At 40.5% G+C, this 22,614-nt stretch overlaps 1 protein-coding gene across 1 annotated transcript; it reads right to left on the bottom strand.

The window, feature by feature from the left end:
- Nucleotides 1–1,696: 1,696 nt before the first annotated feature.
- LOC113406234 (ankyrin repeat and SOCS box protein 9-like) lies at nucleotides 1,697–20,493 on the bottom strand. Its single transcript, XM_026649693.1, has 7 exons — nucleotides 20,160–20,493; nucleotides 12,882–12,961; nucleotides 12,024–12,131; nucleotides 9,217–9,367; nucleotides 7,614–7,748; nucleotides 6,552–6,743; nucleotides 1,697–1,945 (listed from the first exon to the last, which is right to left on the bottom strand). The coding sequence occupies exons 1-7, from the start codon at nucleotides 20,251–20,253 to the stop codon at nucleotides 1,821–1,823; spliced, it is 885 nt and encodes a 294-aa protein (XP_026505478.1). The 5' UTR covers nucleotides 20,254–20,493; the 3' UTR covers nucleotides 1,697–1,820.
- Between the last annotated feature and the right edge of the window lie 2,121 nt (nucleotides 20,494–22,614).

Below are 22,614 nucleotides of genomic sequence, written 5' to 3' on the forward strand. Positions count from 1 at the left end.
GAATATGCACCTGGTATGTTAATGCTTAAGTACTGTATAAAAGCACCATGCTTCAGAATTAGAGATGAGACTGAGCTAGAAAGTTTGTACTCAGATCCTGATCCAGACTTTCCCAAATTCAGGGTGTGCAGTTCTGGGGTTTTGCTTCAAATCCATCTCTATTAAGATTCAAACATTCTTTGAACAGAGAGTCAATGTAGAGAGCTATCTGCAGAGAGAGAAAATAGCTAAAATGCACTATAATCATTCTTTCCACCCAAAAGAGCATACTCAGAGTTCAAAGAGCTTGTAGGATATTTGTGAATAAATCTAAAATTGAGTATACCTGAATGAAATCCGGCTCCACTAATGTCAATAGGAGTTTTGTCATTGACTTCAATGGAGTCAGAATTTAAACCCTTGTGTTTGGTTGACCAACATGCAAATTAAACTAGAAAAAAAGGGGGAAAAAAGGAGGGGGAGCAGATTACTGTTGTCCTAATTTTATTTTAGGTTTTTCAAAGTATTTATATGAGATGGACTTTTCTAAGTATTTATATGTTTTCATTATTTACTATATTATTCTACATTAAAGATAGTTGTTTTTATTCTCTCTCATGTGGGAAATGTTAAGAAAGAGGTAGAATGTTTTCCAAGAAAGATTTTTATTTCACCCTTTGAATGAACTCTTTGGTACCTTTTTCTGGAAGAAAAAAAAATGAAGCTGTCCTTTTTGATGACCTGCTCATAAATCCTTAGGAAATTTCACTTTTCATTCAAACCATAAAGCGGAAGAACATTTACTCCCTGCCAACAAGTGGTAACCTGTGTCCTTGAAAAATTTATCCTTAAGGGAGAAATTACACTGAGATAGGAGGCCATTAAGTCTCAAAACACATCAGTGAATAAGTGTTTTTAATGGCTGATCAAAAATAATTTTCCTACTATTTCCTCACTACAGGAAGCTACCCTCAACAATGATCTATATGCTGTAATGGCAATAATGTAAACCCCTAACAGTTTCAGATGCCTGTCTGAATAGATCATTGTTGGCTGGTGCTCATCTACATGCACTGTTGGGTATTCTGAAAACACAGAATATTCTTTAAGAACTAGTTAATATTTTCATGTTTAAAACATGAAGGGCAGAAATAACCTAACTCAATAAAATAATTGACATTCACTGTCTTTCCTTTACTTTTCTTTGAATTCTAAGGAAGAAATTTTCAGCAAATTTGTTGATCATCTTTAAAAGAGTTGAATTGTCTACTCCAAATGATTAACCAGTTTTCCCACGCCAAATCTCCCCACTTGCTTTGCAGGATTGGAATTGGCTCCGTTTCCTTATACATAAAGGGCAACAAGAGCGTGGAACATCTTCTATAGCCGACATGGGCATCCTAGATGGTTGCTGCTTAAAGCAAGACTTCAGCCATCCTTCTTATTTAATAAATCTGAGATATTGTTTGCTCTGCACTAGTACATGTACTTGGTGCAGTATGGCCAACCCCAAGCGTTCAAAAATCACGCCTCAAAGAATCATGAGATTAGCTTAAAAATCATTTTCTTTAAAAAAAATGATAAATTTGGTCCTCATGTTATTTGCTTTCTGGTTTCTGAGCTGGTTCATGTTATCAAGTTTTTCTCCACAGCCACGAGGGCTAGAAAATTACTTGCTTTTTAATGAAAATTGAGATTCTCATCTAAACACATGACTCCAGCAGCTGGAGCTTTCAGAGAAACATCAAATACCACAAGACTCACGGTAAAATTGCAAGAGTTGGCAACACTATGACAAACCTCGCCTTATTTTTACTGGTATGGTTTTGAATACAAAATGTTTAAATGTGGAGGAGAAAATGTTTCAGCTCATCCGGGAGCAGAAGTCCAGTTATTTTATGATGTTGTTTGTGTCCGAAGCACTTCCTAATGCACAGGCGGCACAACTGCATCAAGGACAGGGGCCCTGGAGAAAGATGCCACAAGACAAGTTATAACATGTGATTTTATTGTCCCAAGATCAGTTGTCACAGAACTGAAGCTGCAGATATGTAACAAGGCCAACTTTTGTGTAGTACAGGCTAGACCAGCTTTACTGAAGGGCAACATTCCCAAGCTCTCAGCTCCTGCAGGCTCCTAAAAACTCAACACACTGGAAATTCTTTACCAAATCATTTTAGTCACAAGGTGTTTGGAGCAGGTAGTTAGTTTTTTAAGGGAGATCAGAAGTGGTGTTAGCCTACTGGGGGCCCTATGTTGGCCTATTTGTGGGGGAGGGTCCCCCCACACACAACACATACTAAAAAAGCAAATGGGAGCCCCCGTGACCTGCTCAGGACCCCCAAGCAATTGTTTAGTCTGCTTATGCCTAGCGCCTGCTCTGAGAAAGATTATCATTCATAAACAGATTTTGTAGCTGAATACTGAAAACAGCACACAGGGACCAATTCCCCATTGCTATGCTCCTGGTGCAGTCATTTATTCTAGTGCAAAAACGGGGGCTAAACACTATCAAATGAGAAATCGCCTCTCACTTACCCCAGTAGAAGCAATTTATCCCCATGTTGCCCAGGTGTAAATGAGGCAAACAAGAGGCAAAGCAGTAGTAAGTCAAGCCCACAACGTAAATATGTTGTCTTGGAACCAAACACAGTCATTCTTAATCCTTATACAGGTATGATTAGTAGCTGTATTATTTTCCTACAAGCTATAAGACAAATGTTAAATACTTTATGTTGCTTGAAAATAAGAGATGATTAATGCTTCCTTCAAAATCCTTTCCCTGGAGTGAGATTCAAGTTTGCGGCCCACTGGTTTCTGCAGAAGGATTCATAATAGTATAACAGTGATAAACACATAGCACGAGACGCAATATATAATCCCTTATTTAAACCTTCAAGATTAAATAGTCCCATGCTGATAATGCAAGCCCTAGTAAAGAATCTATGTCTTTTATTTAAATGTAACAGCATAACATGCTTAATGGAGGGCTTATCCTTCTTGTTAAGAGGTAGTTACTATGATGTATTTAAATACAAAACAGTTGGATCATATAACATGTCATTTGTACGGCTATCTCATCATACACAGCAGTTACAACAACAGAACAGTTACTGTCAGAGTAGATAAGGAGAGCAGACAAGCAGGACGCACTAATAGGGGAAGGCAGGATTGGGTTGGGTTTAAGCAGTGTAAGAAGAGATGAGCTTTATGAGGTATTTTAGAAAGCAAGAGGGAATCAGTGAAATGGGATCAGGGAGGCAGAGACAATGATATCAGCTAAAAGTAAGTCCCAGTTAAGATTTTCTAAAAGAAGCTAGAAGATAAAGGCATTTGTGGTCACCAGAGAAGCTGTGTTGGCAGTAGCTGTGAGTAAGGGAGTTGAAGGTACTGGTGGAAGCAGCTGGTACTGCTTTTGGGTAACAGCTTTAAAAAGCAGCTGTTTTCAGTGTCCCTCCACACTCCAGCTACCACTTTTTCAGCAGCTCTTCACAGCTGGCTGGGTTCTCTTAAAGATGGTTTTACTGAGCAAATGGCTGTATCAAGAGCACTGTCAACATGCAGTATTAATGAGATGTATTAATGAAGCTGGTAAATACACAGGGCTTGATTCTCCACTGCTTTGCATCTTATGCTGCCATTTATACCTGTGCACAGAGAATGCAAGACTGTTCCAAGTCAGAACAGCAGCATTTTATACCCACATTACACAAGTTTAAAAGACTGTGTCTGGTGCAAGGAAGTGGCGAATCCTGACCAGAATCACTTCATGCTTCAGGGTCTGTTCCTGCTGAAACTGGCAGAACTGCAGTTAGACAGATAAGGTGGGTGAGGCAGTATCTTTTATTGGACCAACTTCTGTTAGTGACAGAAACAAGCATTCGAGCCACACAGAGCTCTTCTTCAGATCTGGGAAATGTACTCAAAGCATCACAGCTAAATGCAAGGTGGAACAGATAGTAGAACATAAGCAGTGAGCACATATTCTAAGGGGCCATTCAAGATAGAGTGGCCCATTAACACCTCTTCAGTCATAGGACAAAAAGAGGGGGTTAGTGAGTTACAGATTGTTGTAATAAGCCATAAATTCAGTGTCTCTGTTCAGTCCATGATTTTTAGTGTTAGCAAAGTTGTGAATTTAAGCTCCCAGGCTCATCTTTTGAAACTGCAATTGACATCCATGGGAACAGGAGTGACTATTGCAATATTACATTGTGCGTTCCATTTTATTTTGCTTCCCATAAATAAATGTCTCTTTGAGAACTTCTTAAAAGTTTAAAAACATTCCCATAAAAGCAGAAATGTTTCACTGAAAAAGAGAAAAGTTTTAAAAAAAATTAAAAAATCAATTTCACTCTTCTGAAAAATAACCAAAAAATGCAAGGTAATTCTTGTATTCAAGGTAGTTCAATGTAGTGCTGTTTTATTTCTTTATTTTGCTAGTTCTCTGGAACACACGCACAACTATCTGTATCGTTCAGATAGAAAACATATGCAGTGAAACATTAGATTGGGGCAACAACATTCTATAACTGTTCATATGGGTGACTGTGGGCTGGTACTTTGGCCAATCATCTACTGAAGCAAAAATCCCTATATACTGCCATTTCCCGCACATTTGTAGGTAGAGCCTTCCAAGCATTTACCAGATGGAGGAAAAGAAAATAGAATGGAAACCAATTCTGATTAGCAAGTGAGTCTACTGGAATAATGGAGGCTGCACAGGATTGTGGGAAATACTATAGCTCACCTGACACCTGTACCAGAGATAACCATACTCATAGAATGAATCTGAATGAAACCAAAAGGAAGTAACACTACAGGAAGGGAACTTGAAGGTTAAACAAAAGGCTGTGTATTTTCACATCTGTTTTCAATTGCTTCAGACCAGACAATTTAGAAACCAGCTGCTAGCAAACCTGGAACTTACTCAGAAAAAGGAATTTTGAAGAACATTTGGGAAACACTACTCAGTAGCAAAATGGTCGCCAGAATTTTATTGTCCAGCCCTCTCAACTCAGCCCTTCCAATGTTACATATGGTTCTGTGGCTGCTCCCTGGGCATGCATGACATATTCTTTTATCTCAGATAAACACATGTGATGTGAGTCAGACATCTAACAGAAAGAGGATTTGAGTTCTGTAACATACAGCTGTGTGTATGGCAGAATGTGTTGAAAGACCAAATATCTGTGCCACGTAGCATCATGTGATTGTTTTCATAATATTATTGACTACACACACAGGGCCTGATTTCTCACTGTGTTATTCCAGTTTTACACTGGTGTAACTCCACTGATCTCAAAAGAGTCACATTGGCATAAAACTGGAGTAATATAGTGGTGGATCATACCAGCAGTATCTTGTTTAACATAATGATACTAACTGCTGTTTACTACCTCCATAGGAAGTTCTAAATGAATACATTATAGGAATGTAACTCTATTGACCAGAAGCATTTTTCACATTTACATGGCAAACACATAGGATTTTTCCCCAGAATTCATGAATATAATATACCCAATAAAACAAAATGGATTTGGAACCATTTTGATTTACAGGTAAATAACAGCTGCTTTTTAAAAAGTTTAAGAATCAAACCTAAAGATTGGAAGGGCTGGATTCTGCAGGACATAATATAGGACCTTAATAAACACATACCATACATACTTATTGTACCACCTCTTGGGATATATTTTACAACCTTTTGCAAAAAAGCAACACAGAGAAATTAATTTTCAGACACATTTTGCTACTTCTTAAGGTTTTGACCCAAAAATATAAAGCAAAAGGCAAGGAAATAGATCACGGTTACAGTCCATTTACTGTTTTTATACTGCATGAATTAAAAGCTTCCCAGCTGTACTTTAACACAGATTTTTCCTGGCATTTGCTGGACTTGTACCACAAAAATTACGTTATTTAAACTCAGTGGGTATATTTCTGCTCTCTGGTAATCGGGCTCAACTCTCACTGGATAATTTGAGGTTACTTTCTATCCTTTTCAAATTTGTTAACATGCTCCAAGGAGAATCACTAGCTTAACACTACCCAGGAATGATCCAGAACCCATTAAAGTCAATCAAAAGTTTCCAGTTGACTTCAGTGGATTTAGGGCCAGTCCCAAGAAGAACACTGATAGTCAGAAAGAGGAAAGTTCCCAGTTGATTTGTAAGTGTTCTTCTGCTTACTATGTCTCCTAAGCTCATTTCTGTGACACATTACAAGCTTCAAGTCTGTTCACTGATGCCCTGGACTCTCACTGAAAACTCTGGGGGGCCACAGGTGCATGGTATGCAAATAATACTCTATAGCATTTGTAGTGACTGGAAATTCCTTTTTGCTGAGACTGGAATCTCCATAAAGTCTTTTAAAAATAATAATAATATTTCATAAATTAATACTCTGATGTTAATGGACATTGTGTCCAAATATCTGAGGGCAGAATTGAGCCCAGTTATTTTCAGTTTTGCTCCATGATACAGAACATGAAGAGCAGCATAGTAAATAATGTGCCCTTTTTTCAGCCACCTACAGGTTAGGATTTGAATAAAACAAATATTAAAGGACACCTTCTTTCTGCACAAATATTTGTGTTAAAGTGCTGCTTGGTGGAACCAGCTCCACTGGCCTTTTGCCTTCTGCATTCTTAGCTCTCACGTCTGCTCCAAAGTCAATCAGCAAGTGCACCAGGTCAGCGTTGGAATTCCTGGCAGCCACATGGAGAGGAGAGTCCAGATCTTTGCCACCATTTGCACTTGCTCCTGAAAATAAGGTAGGACCAAGAATATGATCACATTAGTAAAAAAAAAGTCATAGCTGGACCATCCCATTTCCTTTGCTACTTCCTAGGTCTCTGACCAACCTGCAGCAATGGAGGTTCCCACTACCCTCCTAGAAATGAATTTTAATAGTTAGGGGCTAGATTATGGCTTTAAACCACTACCTGTGTTGGCATGGGATGAGGGGAGTCTGTGAATCAATGAAAGCTCCTTGAGACACTCTGCCTAAGGCTGTGCCTCTGCTCTGGGGGACCACACACAGCAGTGGGACCTGCTGTACCCTCTTACGGGCCACAGACCAGTCTGCTGGATACTGTGGAGTAGGGAAAGGACACAGCTCTGCTCTCAAACCCCACATCCCCTTTCCCACCACCTGTGGAGTTGCTAGCACTGCGGGAGGTGCTCCGGTCTTCCAGTGTTTGCATGATGTGATTGCACAAGCCAAGGCCCCAGTTCAGTAGAGTACTTAGGCACATGCCTAACTTTACACATATGAGGAGCCCCATTGACCTGAGCAGGACCACTTGTGCTACAAGTGAGGCACACACTTAAGCATCTTGCTGAATGGATGACCATGTTTGCGTCTGGCCCTTGCACTGGTGTACAAAGGATCCAAGAATGCAGGGCTCAGTGCAATCCGGCCCCCTGCTCGAGGCGCATGTAGTTTCAATGGGAGTTGTGTGGCTATATCCCTTCTAGTCAACTTAAAATTCCACTACAATACTCAGAGCTACCTACACGATTCAAATGTTTCAGAATTCCAGCGTGTGAGTACCCCTCAGCCTTGGATGAGGACAGAGTATAAAGAGATGTTACAGAAAATAAAAGAACATTTTACTTTTTTTTTTTTACCTGATTCAAGTAACTTCTTGGCACAGGCTACCTGCTCATTCTCACAAGCCACATAAAGCGGAGTACCCAGATGTTTGATGTTGAGGTCTATATTTACTCCATTGGATGTGAGGGATTCGACACATTCAATATGTCCTTTGAAAGGATAAAGGAGGGTCAAATAATAAAAATAAGGGGTTTCTGAAGGCTCCTCATTTTGTGGCCCAGATAACTCTTCCCCTCCCCCCCAGTGTAGATCAGTAAAGCTCCATTGATTTGGCAAGAGATTTTAGATTTCCATTTTTTCCTCTCCCCAGACTCCAGTATTTTGATACATTCAAAATGCCCTTGTCTATCCATCCCATAATGAATCATTTTGGTGGGATGGAGGAGAGAAGCAGCAGGTGACACAGCTCACAGACAACAATAGTCTCAAAGGTGCTCATCCAAACAGTCATCTCTGCCATTTTTGATTTCCTGTCTATAATGGCCCCTTTTTCCCCAGTCTCTTTTCAAGAGATTGGAATCCTCATTTTCTCTTTCTCTCTCTCGTCTGGTCAAGGGAACAATAGCCATTAGGAATATTACCATGTAAGGGGGGAGAGTTTACATTACACACATGACCAAATTATGCCATGACATCTTCAAAGGAATGCATTTTATTTGCTGGGTTAAATCTGCACTGAAAAACACAAACAGCCAAGCTAAATCAGGGAAGGTCTTTGCAAGGCAGCCCAGTTACTTCCTAGGTTCTTGTATCTCATTTATTAGCTGAAATATTTTGCTCTTTATGGGGTCTCATTTTAGTATGCCTATTGCTAGCTAATGTGAGATCATTATCCATTCTCAATACTTAATGGAAAGTAGAAATGGCATTTGTTCACCATCAAGGCACTAAAGCAGTCTTCTTGTCCATAAGACTACAACAGTAGTAGAAATATGAGTCCTTGCTTCATGAAGCGCTTACTAGGAAATGGAAGTGTCTGTGAAAATTTGTATTGATTTCCAGTGCTTTCAGAAAATTCACAGTAATTCTCTCTTCACAGAATTCTCCTTATGGCGGACACGTTTGATAATTTAGGAGGTGAGAAGTTCAAGTTCAACCTGTTAAAATTGTTTTGTCAAGCTGTGGTAGATGGAGGCCAGAGCAACACTGTCGGTGGGATACTTTCCCCTCCAATGAACAGCGCCATTTTGGGGACCGAGGAGAGATAATTACCAGATAAGGAAACACCTGCACCCTTCCCTCCACCCAAATGACAGTAGTCAAGCTGTGGGAGGCCCAAGGGCAATGTTCAGGTTAGAGGAACCCTCACAGCAATGCAAGTAGGTGTGAGGGCTTGGGAGCCATTTTGTGTGGTGGAGGAAGTTAAGAGAGGTCACCTCATATACCCAGGACCTCAGGAGCTGATTAGGGACTTCAGGAGCAGGTGTCACGGACGAAGACAGGATGGTAGAAACTGTGATACCAGCACTGAGAACAAGTATCATGGTTCTATCAATGATATATTTGTATTTTACATGAATTCAATATACCGACTGATCTTTCCTTTCTCTCACTAACTTCAACTTCGAGGTGTTGGTAAAAGGAAAAGTAATTCCGACTCTTGACTGAGTAACCTACCTCTCTTAGCAGCTTCATGGATAGGGGAAGCCAGATCACATGGTGCATGTGGGCTGGCTCCATGCTGTAATAATAGATTCAAACAGGCCACGTTGCCACTGACACAGGCATTGAACAAAGGAGTATGCCAATCAATAGTAACTCCATTCACCTGACGGAAAAACAACAGGCAAGTCGTTTCTTTAAAAACAGTAATGATCTGGGAATATTTTAACTAGGGCTGGGTGAATATTTTCATAAAAACTGTTGTTTTCTATGAAAAATTGAGAGTATTCAATTAAAATATTTTTTTTTTTTTTTTTTGCAAAAAGGGTCTACTTTCTGTTGAAAATATCAACTTTTCATTGGAAAAACACACATTTTTTTTCCAAACCTGAAAACTATTTGACTCAGAAATACCACCATAGTGCTCATGGGAGTTGTCTGGGGTCATCATGCTCCCGTTGTCCTGTATGGGCCAGATTATCCAGCGGGACAACATCTCCCATGATGCACCATGGCTAGGGGCTTCCATGATATACCATGGTGGCTTAGCAAGAGGGGAGACCGTGGTGCATCATGGGAGATGAAGTCCAAACAGGGAGCCCATCCCATCGAGGAGAATGTTGGCATGAAACACCTGACCTAGAACTCCCAGGAGGTAGATATGATGGTGACCTTTGTGAATTAACATTTTAGGTTTTCCAACAAAAATATTCAGTTTTCAATTTTTCAGTGAAAAGTCAATACTTTCTGTTGGGAAAATAAAAAAAACGAACAGAAATGTCATGAGATTTGTATTCATCACCACTCTGGGCACTTTGCTTGTACATTGTCTCAATTCCTCTCCATTTTTTATGTGCTTCCTGATTTTTTTAGGCGCTGATCCTGCATATTTACACTGTACTGCATTTATGCATGTGATTTGTCCGGCTAACGTCAGTGGGACTAATCACGTGTATAAAGTTAAGTGTGCACATACTTTTTTGCAGGATTATAAACTCTTTGGGATAGGGACTGTCTCTTCCTATATGTATGGTAAGTGCCTAGAACATTCTGAGTGCTATAGCCGAGACTAAACTCAAGGAGCTCAATCTATTTAGCTTAATCAAGAGAAGGCTAAGGCGACTTGATTACCATCTGTAAGTACCTACATGAGGAACAAATATTTGATAATGGGTTCGTCAGCTTACTAGAGAAAGGTATAACACAATCCAATGGCTGGAAGTTGAAGCTAGACAAATTCAGACTGGAAATAAAGTGTACATTTTTAACTGTGAGAGTAATTAATAGAGCCCTACCAAATTCACAGTCCTTTTGGTCAATTTCACGGTCATAGGATTTTAAAAATTGTAAATTTCATTATTTTAGCTATTTAAATCTGAAATTTCACAATGTTGTAACTGTAGGGGTCCTGACCCAAAAAGGAGTTGTGCAGGGGGAGCGGGGGGAAGGGCGAGGAGTCACAAGGTTATTGTAGGGGGGGTTGCGGTACTGCTACCCTTACTTCTATGCTGCGGCTGGTGGCGGCGCTGTCTTCAGAGCTGGGTAGTTAGAGAGCAGTGGCTGCTGGCTGGGAGCCCAGCTCTGAAGGCAGAGCTGCCACCAGCAGCAGCACAGAAGTAAGGATGGCATGGTATGGTATTGCCACCCTTACTTCTGCGCTGCTGCCTTCAGAGCTGGGCCCTCAGTCAGCAGCCGCCATTCTCCAGCCACTCAGCTCTGAAGGCAGCAGCGCAGAAGTAAGGGTGGCAATACCGCAGCCCCCCTAAAATAACCTCGAGACACCCCCCCTGCAACTCCCTTTTGAGTCAGAACCCCGAATTTGAGAAACGTTGGTATCCCCCATGAAATCTGTATTGTATAGGGTAAAAGTACACAAAACACCAGATTTCACAGTGGAAGACCTGATTTCACGGTCCGTAACATGTTTTTCATGACCGTGAATTTGGTAGGGCCATAGTAATTAACCATTGCGACAATTTATCCAGGGTTATGGTGGATTCTCCATCACTTGCAATTTTTAAATCAATATTGGATGTTTTTTCTAAAAGATGTGCTCTAGGACTTTGTTCAGAGAAGTTCTGTGGCCTGTGTTATACAGACTAGATGATCACAATGGTCCCTTCTGGCCTGAGAATCTATGAATATATAAAACCAAAATATAAATAATAATAATGGCAGGGTCTGCTTATATCTGCACTTTTTTGTTGCTTTATTAAAAAGTGTCTTTTATGTAAAAAGTGTCAATATGCTTAGAGTTAAGCTAGGCACAGTGTACATGCAAAGTATAAACTTTTATATTTCATATTTTATCATAGCATATTATATTATAAATTAAGCCTCACTGTGCTTTTTGGAATGGCTGTTCAATATATTTTGGTCCAGTCAAAATAATTAAATAAAAAAATCTACAAGACCCAGCATCTTAATTATACTTACACTCCTCCAAAAGTGTAAGGGGACCTTAAAATGTAAATGGTATTTACATCCACGTTAAGCTCCTTTACACCACCAGAGTAGTGTAAATGGACTTTAATTTACATTAGAATTTGGTTCAGAAAACACTAGCAGGGTTCATTCTTTTCATACAGCTTACAATATCAGGAGCTTGAAATAGACTTTTTAAAAATACAACTGGGCTTTTTATTGTTTAACTCATTGTGGTACATTCCTTCACATCACACAATTCCTCCTACATAACACGCTGTAGACATCTCAACATGCAATCCTATGGTTTTCTTCTCATCGTTCAGTAAACCAATTATTATCCTGCAGGGAAAACTGAGTTTCATAGATCTGCTTCTAAACATCTGTGTTATACTTACTTGAGCCCCGTGTTTTAATAGGACACTAGCACAAGCAGGATGGCCCCCTAAGCAGGCTTCATGGAGAGGAGACACATGATCTGCTGTAATGAGGTTAACACTGCTCCCCTTGTAAAATAACAGAAAATATTATTGGAGGCAATAACAGTAATGCTGACTACTTATATAGTGCTTTACATATTTTAAATTTCTTTGAATGATCTTGACTCCCAGCCGTTTATATCATCCACTGTGCCATGTGACCTATTCCGTCAAGATTTAGAATTGTGACTTCTCAAATAAAAGTGACCTTTTGATTTTTGTGAATATCTTATTTGCAATTTTGTCAAGAAATTCAGGGATTTTATCAAGTTGTTTTCCAGAAACCTCCATGATTTCAGGAGCAAGTTTTGATGGAAAAGCAAACCTTGAATTACAAATATTTTATTTAGCTCTACCACAAATCCTTCAACTATGAAAGAGTCTCATGAGATCTTGCAGATGTCACACAGGGCATTTCCCCAATAACTGCTCTCCTCCAACCGGTGTCTCAACAGGAGAGAAGGATAAAGCTCACTTAGGCCCTAATCCTGCAAACACTAACACATGTGCTTAACTTGAAGTATATGAGTAGTCCCGTGGACTTGCATGGGACTACTTGTGCAAGAGTTAAGCACATGCATAACTGCTTGCAGAATCCAGGCTTTCATTTATATGGCTTTGCATAGATAATAAGTTGGCTATAATAAAACCATCCATCACAAGTGGAATTCACTGTACTAATCTCAGATATCTTACAATATAAAATACAGCCTGCATTCAACAACGGGATCAATGAGCAAAGCAAGCAGAATGTTCATCTCCCCAATAAAATGATACCTGATTGATGAGTTTCTTCAGAGCAAGCAAACGCCCGTGGATAGAGGCATCATGTAAGGGAGACCAGTCTGAAACGAAATCTGCAGAAAGAGAAGAGAAGTGTTAAGAATTTCATGGACTATTTCATTGCCTGACTTTATCTAAACTGGGTGACGGCCAGGAATTTAGTAAATCTGCTTCCTTCTAATGTGATTCTTAAGTATTATGTGATTTCCACTTGTTTAATACATTGCTTGCGTTGCTGCTGCATTCAGCAGTAGTAATGGTTCTGGTCAAGGTGTTTTATTACCTGAGCTGCCAGCCTTAACTCATTTGGAGGGAGTAAGAAGCAAGATACATTTTATGAGAATGCAAATTGTCTTTTAAACAAGCACTAAGCAACTAAGTTCCCATTGAGGACAAAAGAGTAATTTATACAGCACAGCCTGCCACTAGCTCTGAATTGTTTATAATACCTTTGGGGGTTTTTCAAGCTCAGCATACTTTACCAATTTTAAAAGGAAGATATTTTGAAAAGGTTGCAGCTGCTAAATTATTTACTAATAGCCAGAAATGGGCTAGAACTAACAACAGTTGATCGTGGTTGGTGCCAAGATACCCAGGGGTAATTGTGTTACCCGTTGACTTTGTACCTCAAGTTTTGGTGGTCAGAATTCTTGTAATGACAATAGGAATTAAGCATCTGCTGTGTGCTCTGTGTGGTTAGATGTTCGGCTATGTGTGTGTGTTCTTCGCGTGTGCTGTCCCAGCTCTGCGCAGACAGCCGGCATAGCACACCTCGAGCAAACTGCCCAATGACCACAAGACCCGTTAAGGTACAAAGGCACGAGGACAGGTTTATTGTTGACAATGCACGGTAATAGCACCTGGCAGACTCTACGGCAGTGGTGGGCAATCTGCAGGCCGTGGGCTGCATATGGCCTGTCAGGATAATCCGCTGGTGGGCCGCCAGACAGTTTATTTAAATTTGCACGGCCGCCCGCAGCTCCCAGTGGAGCATTCTGCCATATATTTCATGTTATAGCCGTCTCAGATGATGACCCAGCACATGTTCATTTTAAGAACACTTTCACAGCAGATGTGACAAAATGCAAAGAAGGTACCTATGTGAGATTTCTAAGGATTGATACAGCACTCGACCCAAGGTTTAAGAATCTGAGAGGGACGAGGTGTGGACCATGCTTTCAGATGTCTTAAAAGAGCAACACCCCAATGCGGAAACTACAGAACCCGAACCACCAAAAAAGAAATTCAACCTTCTGTTGGTGGCACTGCTTTGGATTGTTATCGAGCAGAACCCGTCATCAGCATGGACACATGTCCCCTGGAATGGTGGTTGAAGCATGAAGGGACATATGAATCTTTAGCGCATCTGGCATGTAAATATCTTGCGATGCCGGCTACAACAGTGTCATGCGAATGCCTGTTCTCACTTTCAGGTGACATTGTAAACAAGACGTGGACAGCATTATCTCCTGCAAATTGTAACCAAACTTGTTTGTCTGAGCGATTGGCTGAACAAGAAGTAGGACTGAGTGGACTTGAAGGTTCTAAAGTTTTACATTGTTTTATTTTTGAATGCAGTTATTTTCTGTACATAATTCTACATTTGTAAGTTCAACTTTCATTATAAAGAGATTGGGCTACAGTACTTGTATTAGGTGAATTGAAATATACAATTTCTTTTGTTTTTTACAGTGCAAATATTTGTAATAAAAATAAATATAAAGTGAGCACTGCATACTCTGTATTCTGTGTTGTAACTGAAATCAATATATTTGAAAATGTAGAAAACAGCCAAAAATATTTAAATAAATGCTAATCTATTATTGTTTAACAGTGCGATTAATCACGATTAATTTTTTTTAATCGCTTGACAGCCCTAGTTATTACCCATCACCTTGTCCATGTTGGTTCAATCAAAACATCTCTATTACATACTGCCATCCTAACCTTATCTTTTAAAAGGAATCAGTGTGTTCCTGTTATCCTTGGGAAATGTTTTTGTACCATCCTAATATCAGAATATTTTGGTACCACTTAATATCAAAATGTGTTTGCGTAAGTCCTCTGTGTTTAGTACTTCTTAGAAATGTGTATTTCTGCAATATCAGCCCGGTTCTTGCCAAATTCTGAAAGCAGGTCCTGCCTCATACTAGGCCTCTAATACAAGGGCTTATGTTTCAGGCGCTCTTCCTACTACACTCTGTACCATTAAAGCCACAAAAATTAGATACAAAATGTACAGGGGAGACCCAGAGGAAGGATCTGTCTTAGCATGTTGTTTGCTTATTTTTAACACTTAATGGGAAGGTCAAAGTGCTTTAAATTAGCATTGGTGGGCTTCCTGGGGAAAGTGAGTTTTAAGGAGGGATTTGAAGAGAGTGGACTCTCCCAAAAGGCAAGAACCACCCAATTTCTTACTGATTTGCTCCCCTGCAGCAACACTAAACCACCATAACATTGGCTCACTAAATTCAATCCTGTCTCAGCCACTTTAAAAACAAACAAAAACATAACTCCAGACTTTCAAAGGGCTCTGCAAATGATAACTGAAGTAAAGGATCCGAAGCAGGTGCAAGTGTTGACCACTCCCTCAGATTCCCTTGCAGGATTCCAGGCCTAAAGCAAAACACTGAAATGCAAACAACTTTTAGCAACAATCCAGGGAACCAGCACACTGCACAGCAGTAGTGGGTGTGAGGAGTGAAATTTCATCCAAGGACATGAGGAAATATCCCTACTACTGCGAGAACTGCTCTGAGATCATTCATGTCCACATAAGCAAACACATCCTTGGGTTTTAAGGTCTTGTCTGAAAGGCCTGCATACAGTAAAATAGATGGAAGTCAGTTTATCTACCTTTAAAAGATGAAGTCCTAAATCAAGCTAGGACTTGAACTACTGATTCCAGGGAGTCTAGGTATTTAAAAATTGATATTAGACATGTGACAGTCTGCAAATGCACTGACATTTGGAAGGTTTTGATGGACATGTGTCAGCATGGATGGCTGTGATAGGATCTGAAAGAGTCTTTTATACTGGGGAAATTGTTATGGTTACAATTTGATACAGGAATTGGCAAATTATTTTTTTTTAAAGAGAGAGAAAGATTTATTTGGTATTTGTCAGGCAAAAGACCAACTGGATATATTTCATAAGACTTGCCAGCCATCCCTGGACTTGGTAGATCCACACAAATATGTGAAAGAATACTCACATTTATGTCTATGGACCGTTATGTTTAATTTCCCTGGTTGCTGAATTTATTAATTAATTTATTTTAAATTACTTCTCTTAGCATTAGGCACCTGTACAAATACTGAAATAATAGCAAAAGGATCAATATCCTTAACACAAAAGGCTTTGTGGCATGAGCTATCTGACCGCACTATTCAATCAGTATCACATATGTGAAATAGAACATTTAACCATCAAGAGTCCCCCATAAGTAATCAAATAAGCCACCAAAAATCCTTTACCCTTTCGAGAGAATAACAGAGATCTTCAGCAGGCACATACGGTCAACAAATCTTAGCTCTGGTGGATCAAGAGAGGAAACAAATATGTTTGAGACTTATGGACCTGACACAGAAAATGCCTGGCTAGCAGCCACTACCTTTTAAGCCATGAGCTGCTAGTCAGATACCTCCACTGACTTAGGGTATGTCCAGACTACCCGCCGTATCGGCGGGTAGCGTTCGATTTATCGGGGATCGATATATCGCGTCTCGTTAAGATGCGATATATCGAGCCCCAAACGCGCTCCCCGTCGACTCCGGAACTCCACCGGAGCGAGCGGCGGTAGCGGAGTCGACGGGGGAGCCGCAGCCGTTGATCCCGCACCGTGAGGACGGGAGGTAAGTCGGAATAAGATATGTCGACTTCAGATACGGTATTCCCGTAGCTGAAGTTGCGTATCTTACATCGACACCCCCCCCCAGTGTAGACCAGGTCTTAGGCCACTGGATTACTCCTCTTTTATTTTTAATGATAACAACTGAAAGATATTACATCGACACATGACACAGACCAGTGATGGCAATTTTGGACATATACTAGTGCAATGTCTGTGATTTATAAAGTTCTGTAGCAGGTAAATCATGAATGGTAATATTTTAGGGATGGTGGTATCGGGATATCCTAGGTGAATTTGGCTTTTGTTGTGTCTGAAACAATGAGTTACTAAAGGAACAAAAATGAGGCAAATTTTAAAGCATTTCACATTTTCCCAGACTTGAAGCCTCTGGGCAGTTTACCAAATGATAATTCAAAAAGGTAATAGTCGCACACATCTGATAACAATAGTCCAATCTGTGAGGCTTATTATATTATTCAAATAAAGTAAATTGAAAGGAATTTGGAGTGCATAGTGAAGCCTCTGCAACTCTCTTGGGATAACAATTCAACAATACTTGTCCTAAAGGGGTTAAGAGAAAGGATGGGGCAATCCCAGTGGAACTCTGATTGCTATCCCAAAGTGAACAGCTCAAATCAGGTTGAGGCCAGAGTGAAATATCTTCACTGGTACCTGGTACAGCATGTTGGCAGACAAGTCTGAACTAACTTCTGCAGATGGAATGAAGCCCTTACAATAGGGGTTCTTATCACAGACGGACAAACAGGTGGGACAGTGTATTTTTCCCAGAGGTGAACACTTCTTTATCTCCTGTGATGTCTCTGAAAAAGGCAGGCTGAAATCAGCTCAGCAGAGGAGAGAGACTGGAATGCAGACAAAGATCATGAATTCAAAGGGGAAGAAAGATTCACTCCTCTGTAAAAAAAAAAGATTACTCAGATCTGTGGAATCTAGAGGAATCAATGGGCCAAATGGGAGGAATGACATGCCCTTAATGCACCCTTCCTGGTGGTAGTCAGTGCATGGAGTGCAGACATTTGTGCAGTAAGTCTTTCTGAATAACCCATTTTGTGGTACTTCTAGAGAAAAATATATTCTTTTTTTAATTTGGTAGCGGCTCACTTTTTTTCACAAGCAAGTCGGCATTGACTTCACTGAAACTACAGTACTGTACCCCAGCTAAAGATCTGTCCCCATATGGATAGTGCCACAGTGGGCCCAAGCCATGCTATATTGATTGATGAAGGGCATTATGCTATTCGTAATTATATGGATTTTGCTTTAAAAGCAATGTATGTAGAATATTGTTTATTAAATCACATTTATCCGTGAACAATATATGGTGGTTTTTCAGGCTGGAAAGTGGGATCACCTAAAGAATAAGGAAATAGTCAAGTTGTTAGAGTAATGGGGATCGCTGTCTCTGCTCATTTGCAGTAGAAGTCATGGAAGTGGTTTTTATTTGTTGGGTGTATTGATAAAATAGTCCTACATTTTTCCTATGTGGGGTCAATGATTGTCAGACATGCAGTTCTGAGCACCCACATGAGAAAACCTGAATCAGCAGTAAGGAACAACTAAAAATTGAAGAGCAGAAATATTACTAGTATCAGCCCAAGTACTAGTGTTTTTCTAGTGAAACATTTTGGGATTAGGATATCACTAATCTAAGGGCTTAAACCCCACAACTCTCCTACTCTTCTGGGTCAGTCTTAACCCTACAGTATAGCCTCTTCAAGCTCTCTTGGCAACATCACATATTCATTCCTCGTAGGGTTACCACTTGTATTGTATTCAGTCTCTTCCAAAACCTTCAGACTTTCCCATTTTGAAACCAATGCCATCACAAAGTCTGCATGAGCTTCAACTCATTTCCAAATTTTGGACTGAGAAACAATTACACTCTGATCTTTTATTGTTACCTACAGCTTATGTCCCAAGCTTATCCTGACAGAAGTATAATGCAAATGCAGGTATTACACACAGATGTGTGAACTACATGGCTATTGTATACATTCACAAGGTATTCAGGTGACAACCTAGTACCCACAAGAGTGAAAGTGCATAGTTATGCCATCACAATCTGGAGCTGTGTATGTAGCTTAAGTGTTTGACGTTTCCTTGTGTTGCATACTAGTGCAGATTTAGGCTGGGGCAGTGGTGCCCCATGTGGGGTTCCCTGGAATGCTGGGGGTCTGCCATGGGTTATGGAGGTATTCATTCCTTGAGCCTGGGCCACACTGACTTTCAATGGGAGCTGGGTGTCTCATTTCTTAGGCCTCATTGGAAGTTTCTGTCTAAACATTATTTTGAATCCTTAAATTAGTGCCATTACCCTTTGCTTCATCGTATGGTTATTTATCTTTTATATTACCATAGTGCTTGTGAGCCCTAGTCCTGGACCAGGCTCCCATTGTGCTAGGCTCTGTACAAACAGACTTTCCTCCTTCATTCCAGATGCTGGAAACCTGTCATCCATTTAGGAAGAATCCATCTCAAATCCAGACTCATTTGGGATTTTATTGTTATCACTATTCTGCCACCCCCACAAAAAACAAAATCAACCTAGACCTAGACCTTGGTCACTTCTGCGCTGCAGTTGGCCTTGTAGTTCTCCTCCTATTCTAACTGCACCATTCTTTTTTCGTTTAGTAACAAATGGAAGATTTCCAGAGCTCTCATGAAAGAAAGAGGAATACTGCAATGTTACTGCATGTTATCTTCATTTTTCCTCCCCCAGCACGCTAGCCATGAACTGAAAGCGTAGCCTTCCTAGGAACACAACTAAGTGAAACACCACTAACCAAGCTGTATGTGAAAGAGATTTACGGTGTCTTTTGCCTCCGCATCGGCTTGTCAAACGCTTTGGGCCAGACTGCGAGCCTCTTACTCAGAGTGGTGAACAGAATGGGGCAACTTGTGTAAGTAACTACTCGTCAGTGACAGAAAAGGGTTCGCAACCTGGCCCTTTGAGAATAATCCACAAATATCTGTAATGCCACTAGCAAAGATTCATTAGTCTATCTTTAAAAACAAAAGAGGAACTTTTTTCGCTGAGCTAACACTGAGCATTCAGCTGGCAATAATGCAAACCAAACATGCCCACGTTGCAACTTCTTTTTCAGTTATGTCCAGCTCAAATTGTAATGCTTATTTAACTTTACACAGATTCCTAATATTTGTGAAGTGCTTAAAAATAAAGTTTGGTTTTTACTGTCAGAAAGCACTAAGCGTGCATAATAAATACCATTGAAAATGCAAGAACATGTACACGGTTGTCTGCCTATGAACTGCATGTAAACAAGCTTTCAGGGAGAATACGCTTCTGGAGCTCTGCATATATGCCATTCATGGCCGTTCCATCACCACCAGAAGACTATCTGGAAGATTGTTTGGATAGATACAGTTATATTACTTACCACTCATCAGTGGGTTTGATAGAGAAGTTGCATGCGACTGTCCTTCCACTCCCTGGTATTTACTGGCATTTCCCTTTGCTCCTGCACCATCCATTGCACACTGGGCAGTCAAATTTCTGTTATTTCACTTCTCAGTTGGTCTTGAGAGTTCAAATTCCATCCTCCCTGATGAAAATCCTAGTTATGCAAGTAATTTATTAAGCAGACTCCGTGTGTGCAAGTCAAGCAGACTTCGTAGCAGACTGGAACTTGGTGCCGGCAGCAGTTTCAGAGTAACTCGAGTACCTGTGTGCAGATTTAATGAAACACCTCCTCATTCACTTGGTGTGCAGCCAGAGATCAGACAGACCACACTGTATAAAGCGAGGGATGTGGCTGATGTCATATCCTTTCAAAAGCCACACCCAATCAGCAAGGCTGCCTTCTGTTTTTATCAGGAAGGAACTTCTCAGTTTGACAAAAAAACAAGACAGAGCCAGCTCAACTAGTTGAGCAAACTCTGCCTTTAGGGATCTGAAAAGGCAACTCAGAGAGATAACTGTGCTCAAAGCTTTGCCTTCAAGAGAAGGATCAAATTAAGTTGTTTTGAGACAACACCCTTTTCCTATATTTACTCTGCCTCCAGTATTCAAAAACTGACATCTAAAAAGCTTGAATGCAAAAAATGGGGTACTGAATTCCTTTTACACAGCAGCAGTCACCACATACCATAATAATATTGAAACCACATGTTCACAGAGCTGTGCTTTCCACTGAAAGTACTTTATTGTCTCCATGGCATGAAAAGCACAGCATTATGCAGGCTTATTTCCCTCCGTCCACTTCAATCAACTTCACTGAGTCGTCATAGTTGCACCAATACTATATATAAAATCTGCTTTTTCACCTGAAACAAAACTAATTAACCTACAGGCAAGTAAACAGGGTCAGATTTTCAAACAGGCTTCATCCTCATCTCTATTGGTATGGGTGCAACTTTGCTATGTGCAGGTCATTTCAACATGCACATTTTTGTGCACATAAATAATTTACAAGTACAAAACCCACTTGCTCTTATTGCATATACACATTAGCACGGGTGCACAAGTAAGGATGCAAAAACTGCATTTGTAAGTGATTGCCTGTACAAAGTTGCATGCATGTACACAGAAGTTACATTCTTTAAATGTGGCCACAAATCTGCCCAACAACTGAGTAATTTGACTTCATTTTATTTCTATTTATAGTACATAAAAAGGCACCTGTGCTAGCTTCTAGGTACCTTTGACTGCAAATACGTTCATATTAAGCATATAACTGCACAGTTAACCTGGGGACTGACCTGGGTTTTACCTCAAGACCCCCTGCCTCTGACCTGGGTTTGGAGGCGCTTTAAGCCCGGGGTAGCTTACACGGCTCAGGGGTGGGTTAGAACCCAAGCGCCTCTTTCATTCGGCCTGGAACCTGACCACTTTGCAGTGGGAATGGAGGCAAAAATCAGTCGAGTGCTCATAGTCCTCCAATGCCATCCCACAATTCCCCCCCAGAGGACAGACAAGTTCTCCTGCAATTTACACAATTGACTAGGAACAAATCCTATAGTATCTCATCACAAAGAACCATAGAATATGCCTCAGGATACTCATTGGCGAGTGCAGAAACAGTGAGAATGCAGTAACACAGGAGGGATTTGCTGCGGGGCCTGTCACACCTGGGCTAGGTTAGCCCAGGTGCTGATTTCTCAGGATGACTGTGCAGTGCAGACATAGCCTAAGGGCTTGTCTACACTACTGCTTAAGTCGATGTAACTTACATTGCTCCAGGGTGTGAAAAAAGCCACTCCCCTGAGTGACGTAAGTTACATCAACTTAAAGCGCTGTCTACACCGCGCTATGTTGGTGGGAGACACTCTCCCACCGACATAGCTTCCGCCTCTCATTGAGGTGGAGTAATTATGTCGATGGGAGAGTGCTCTCCCATCAACATAGCATGTCTTCACCAGATGCGTTACTGCCGCATCAATGTAGCATGATAGTGAAGACAAGCCCTAAAAGATCCACCTGGCAGCTGCTCCTCACGAAGAGGGCCTTGCACAAGCCATGGATGACTACGTTACCCAAAACCATCATTCTACCAAACACAGAATAAGGCATTTTCAAGCAAGCAAAGAACCCTCACTTCTCCCCATTGCCAAAGGGCAATTTTCAACAGTTAACTATTTATTATTAACCATGTTTATTACTGGTGCCTAAGGGCCACCAAAGGATAGGGCCCCATATTGCTAGACACTGTACAAACACAGATACAGGCACAAATTGCTGTCTTGTTTTTGTACACAATTTGAACTGGATGTCTAAACAGATATCGAGAACAAGGAATGCAGTTTTGCAGCCCTTACTCACTGCAGTAGTCAAAAAAAATCACAAGGGCCTAAATATTTTCTCGTTTCTTCTTTCTTGCTGCTTCTGGATCTCCT

This window comes from Terrapene carolina, unplaced genomic scaffold (assembly GCF_002925995.2).
Source record: "Terrapene carolina triunguis isolate 2854851 unplaced genomic scaffold, T_m_triunguis-2.0 Scaffold23, whole genome shotgun sequence".
NCBI lineage: Eukaryota > Metazoa > Chordata > Testudines > Emydidae > Terrapene > Terrapene triunguis.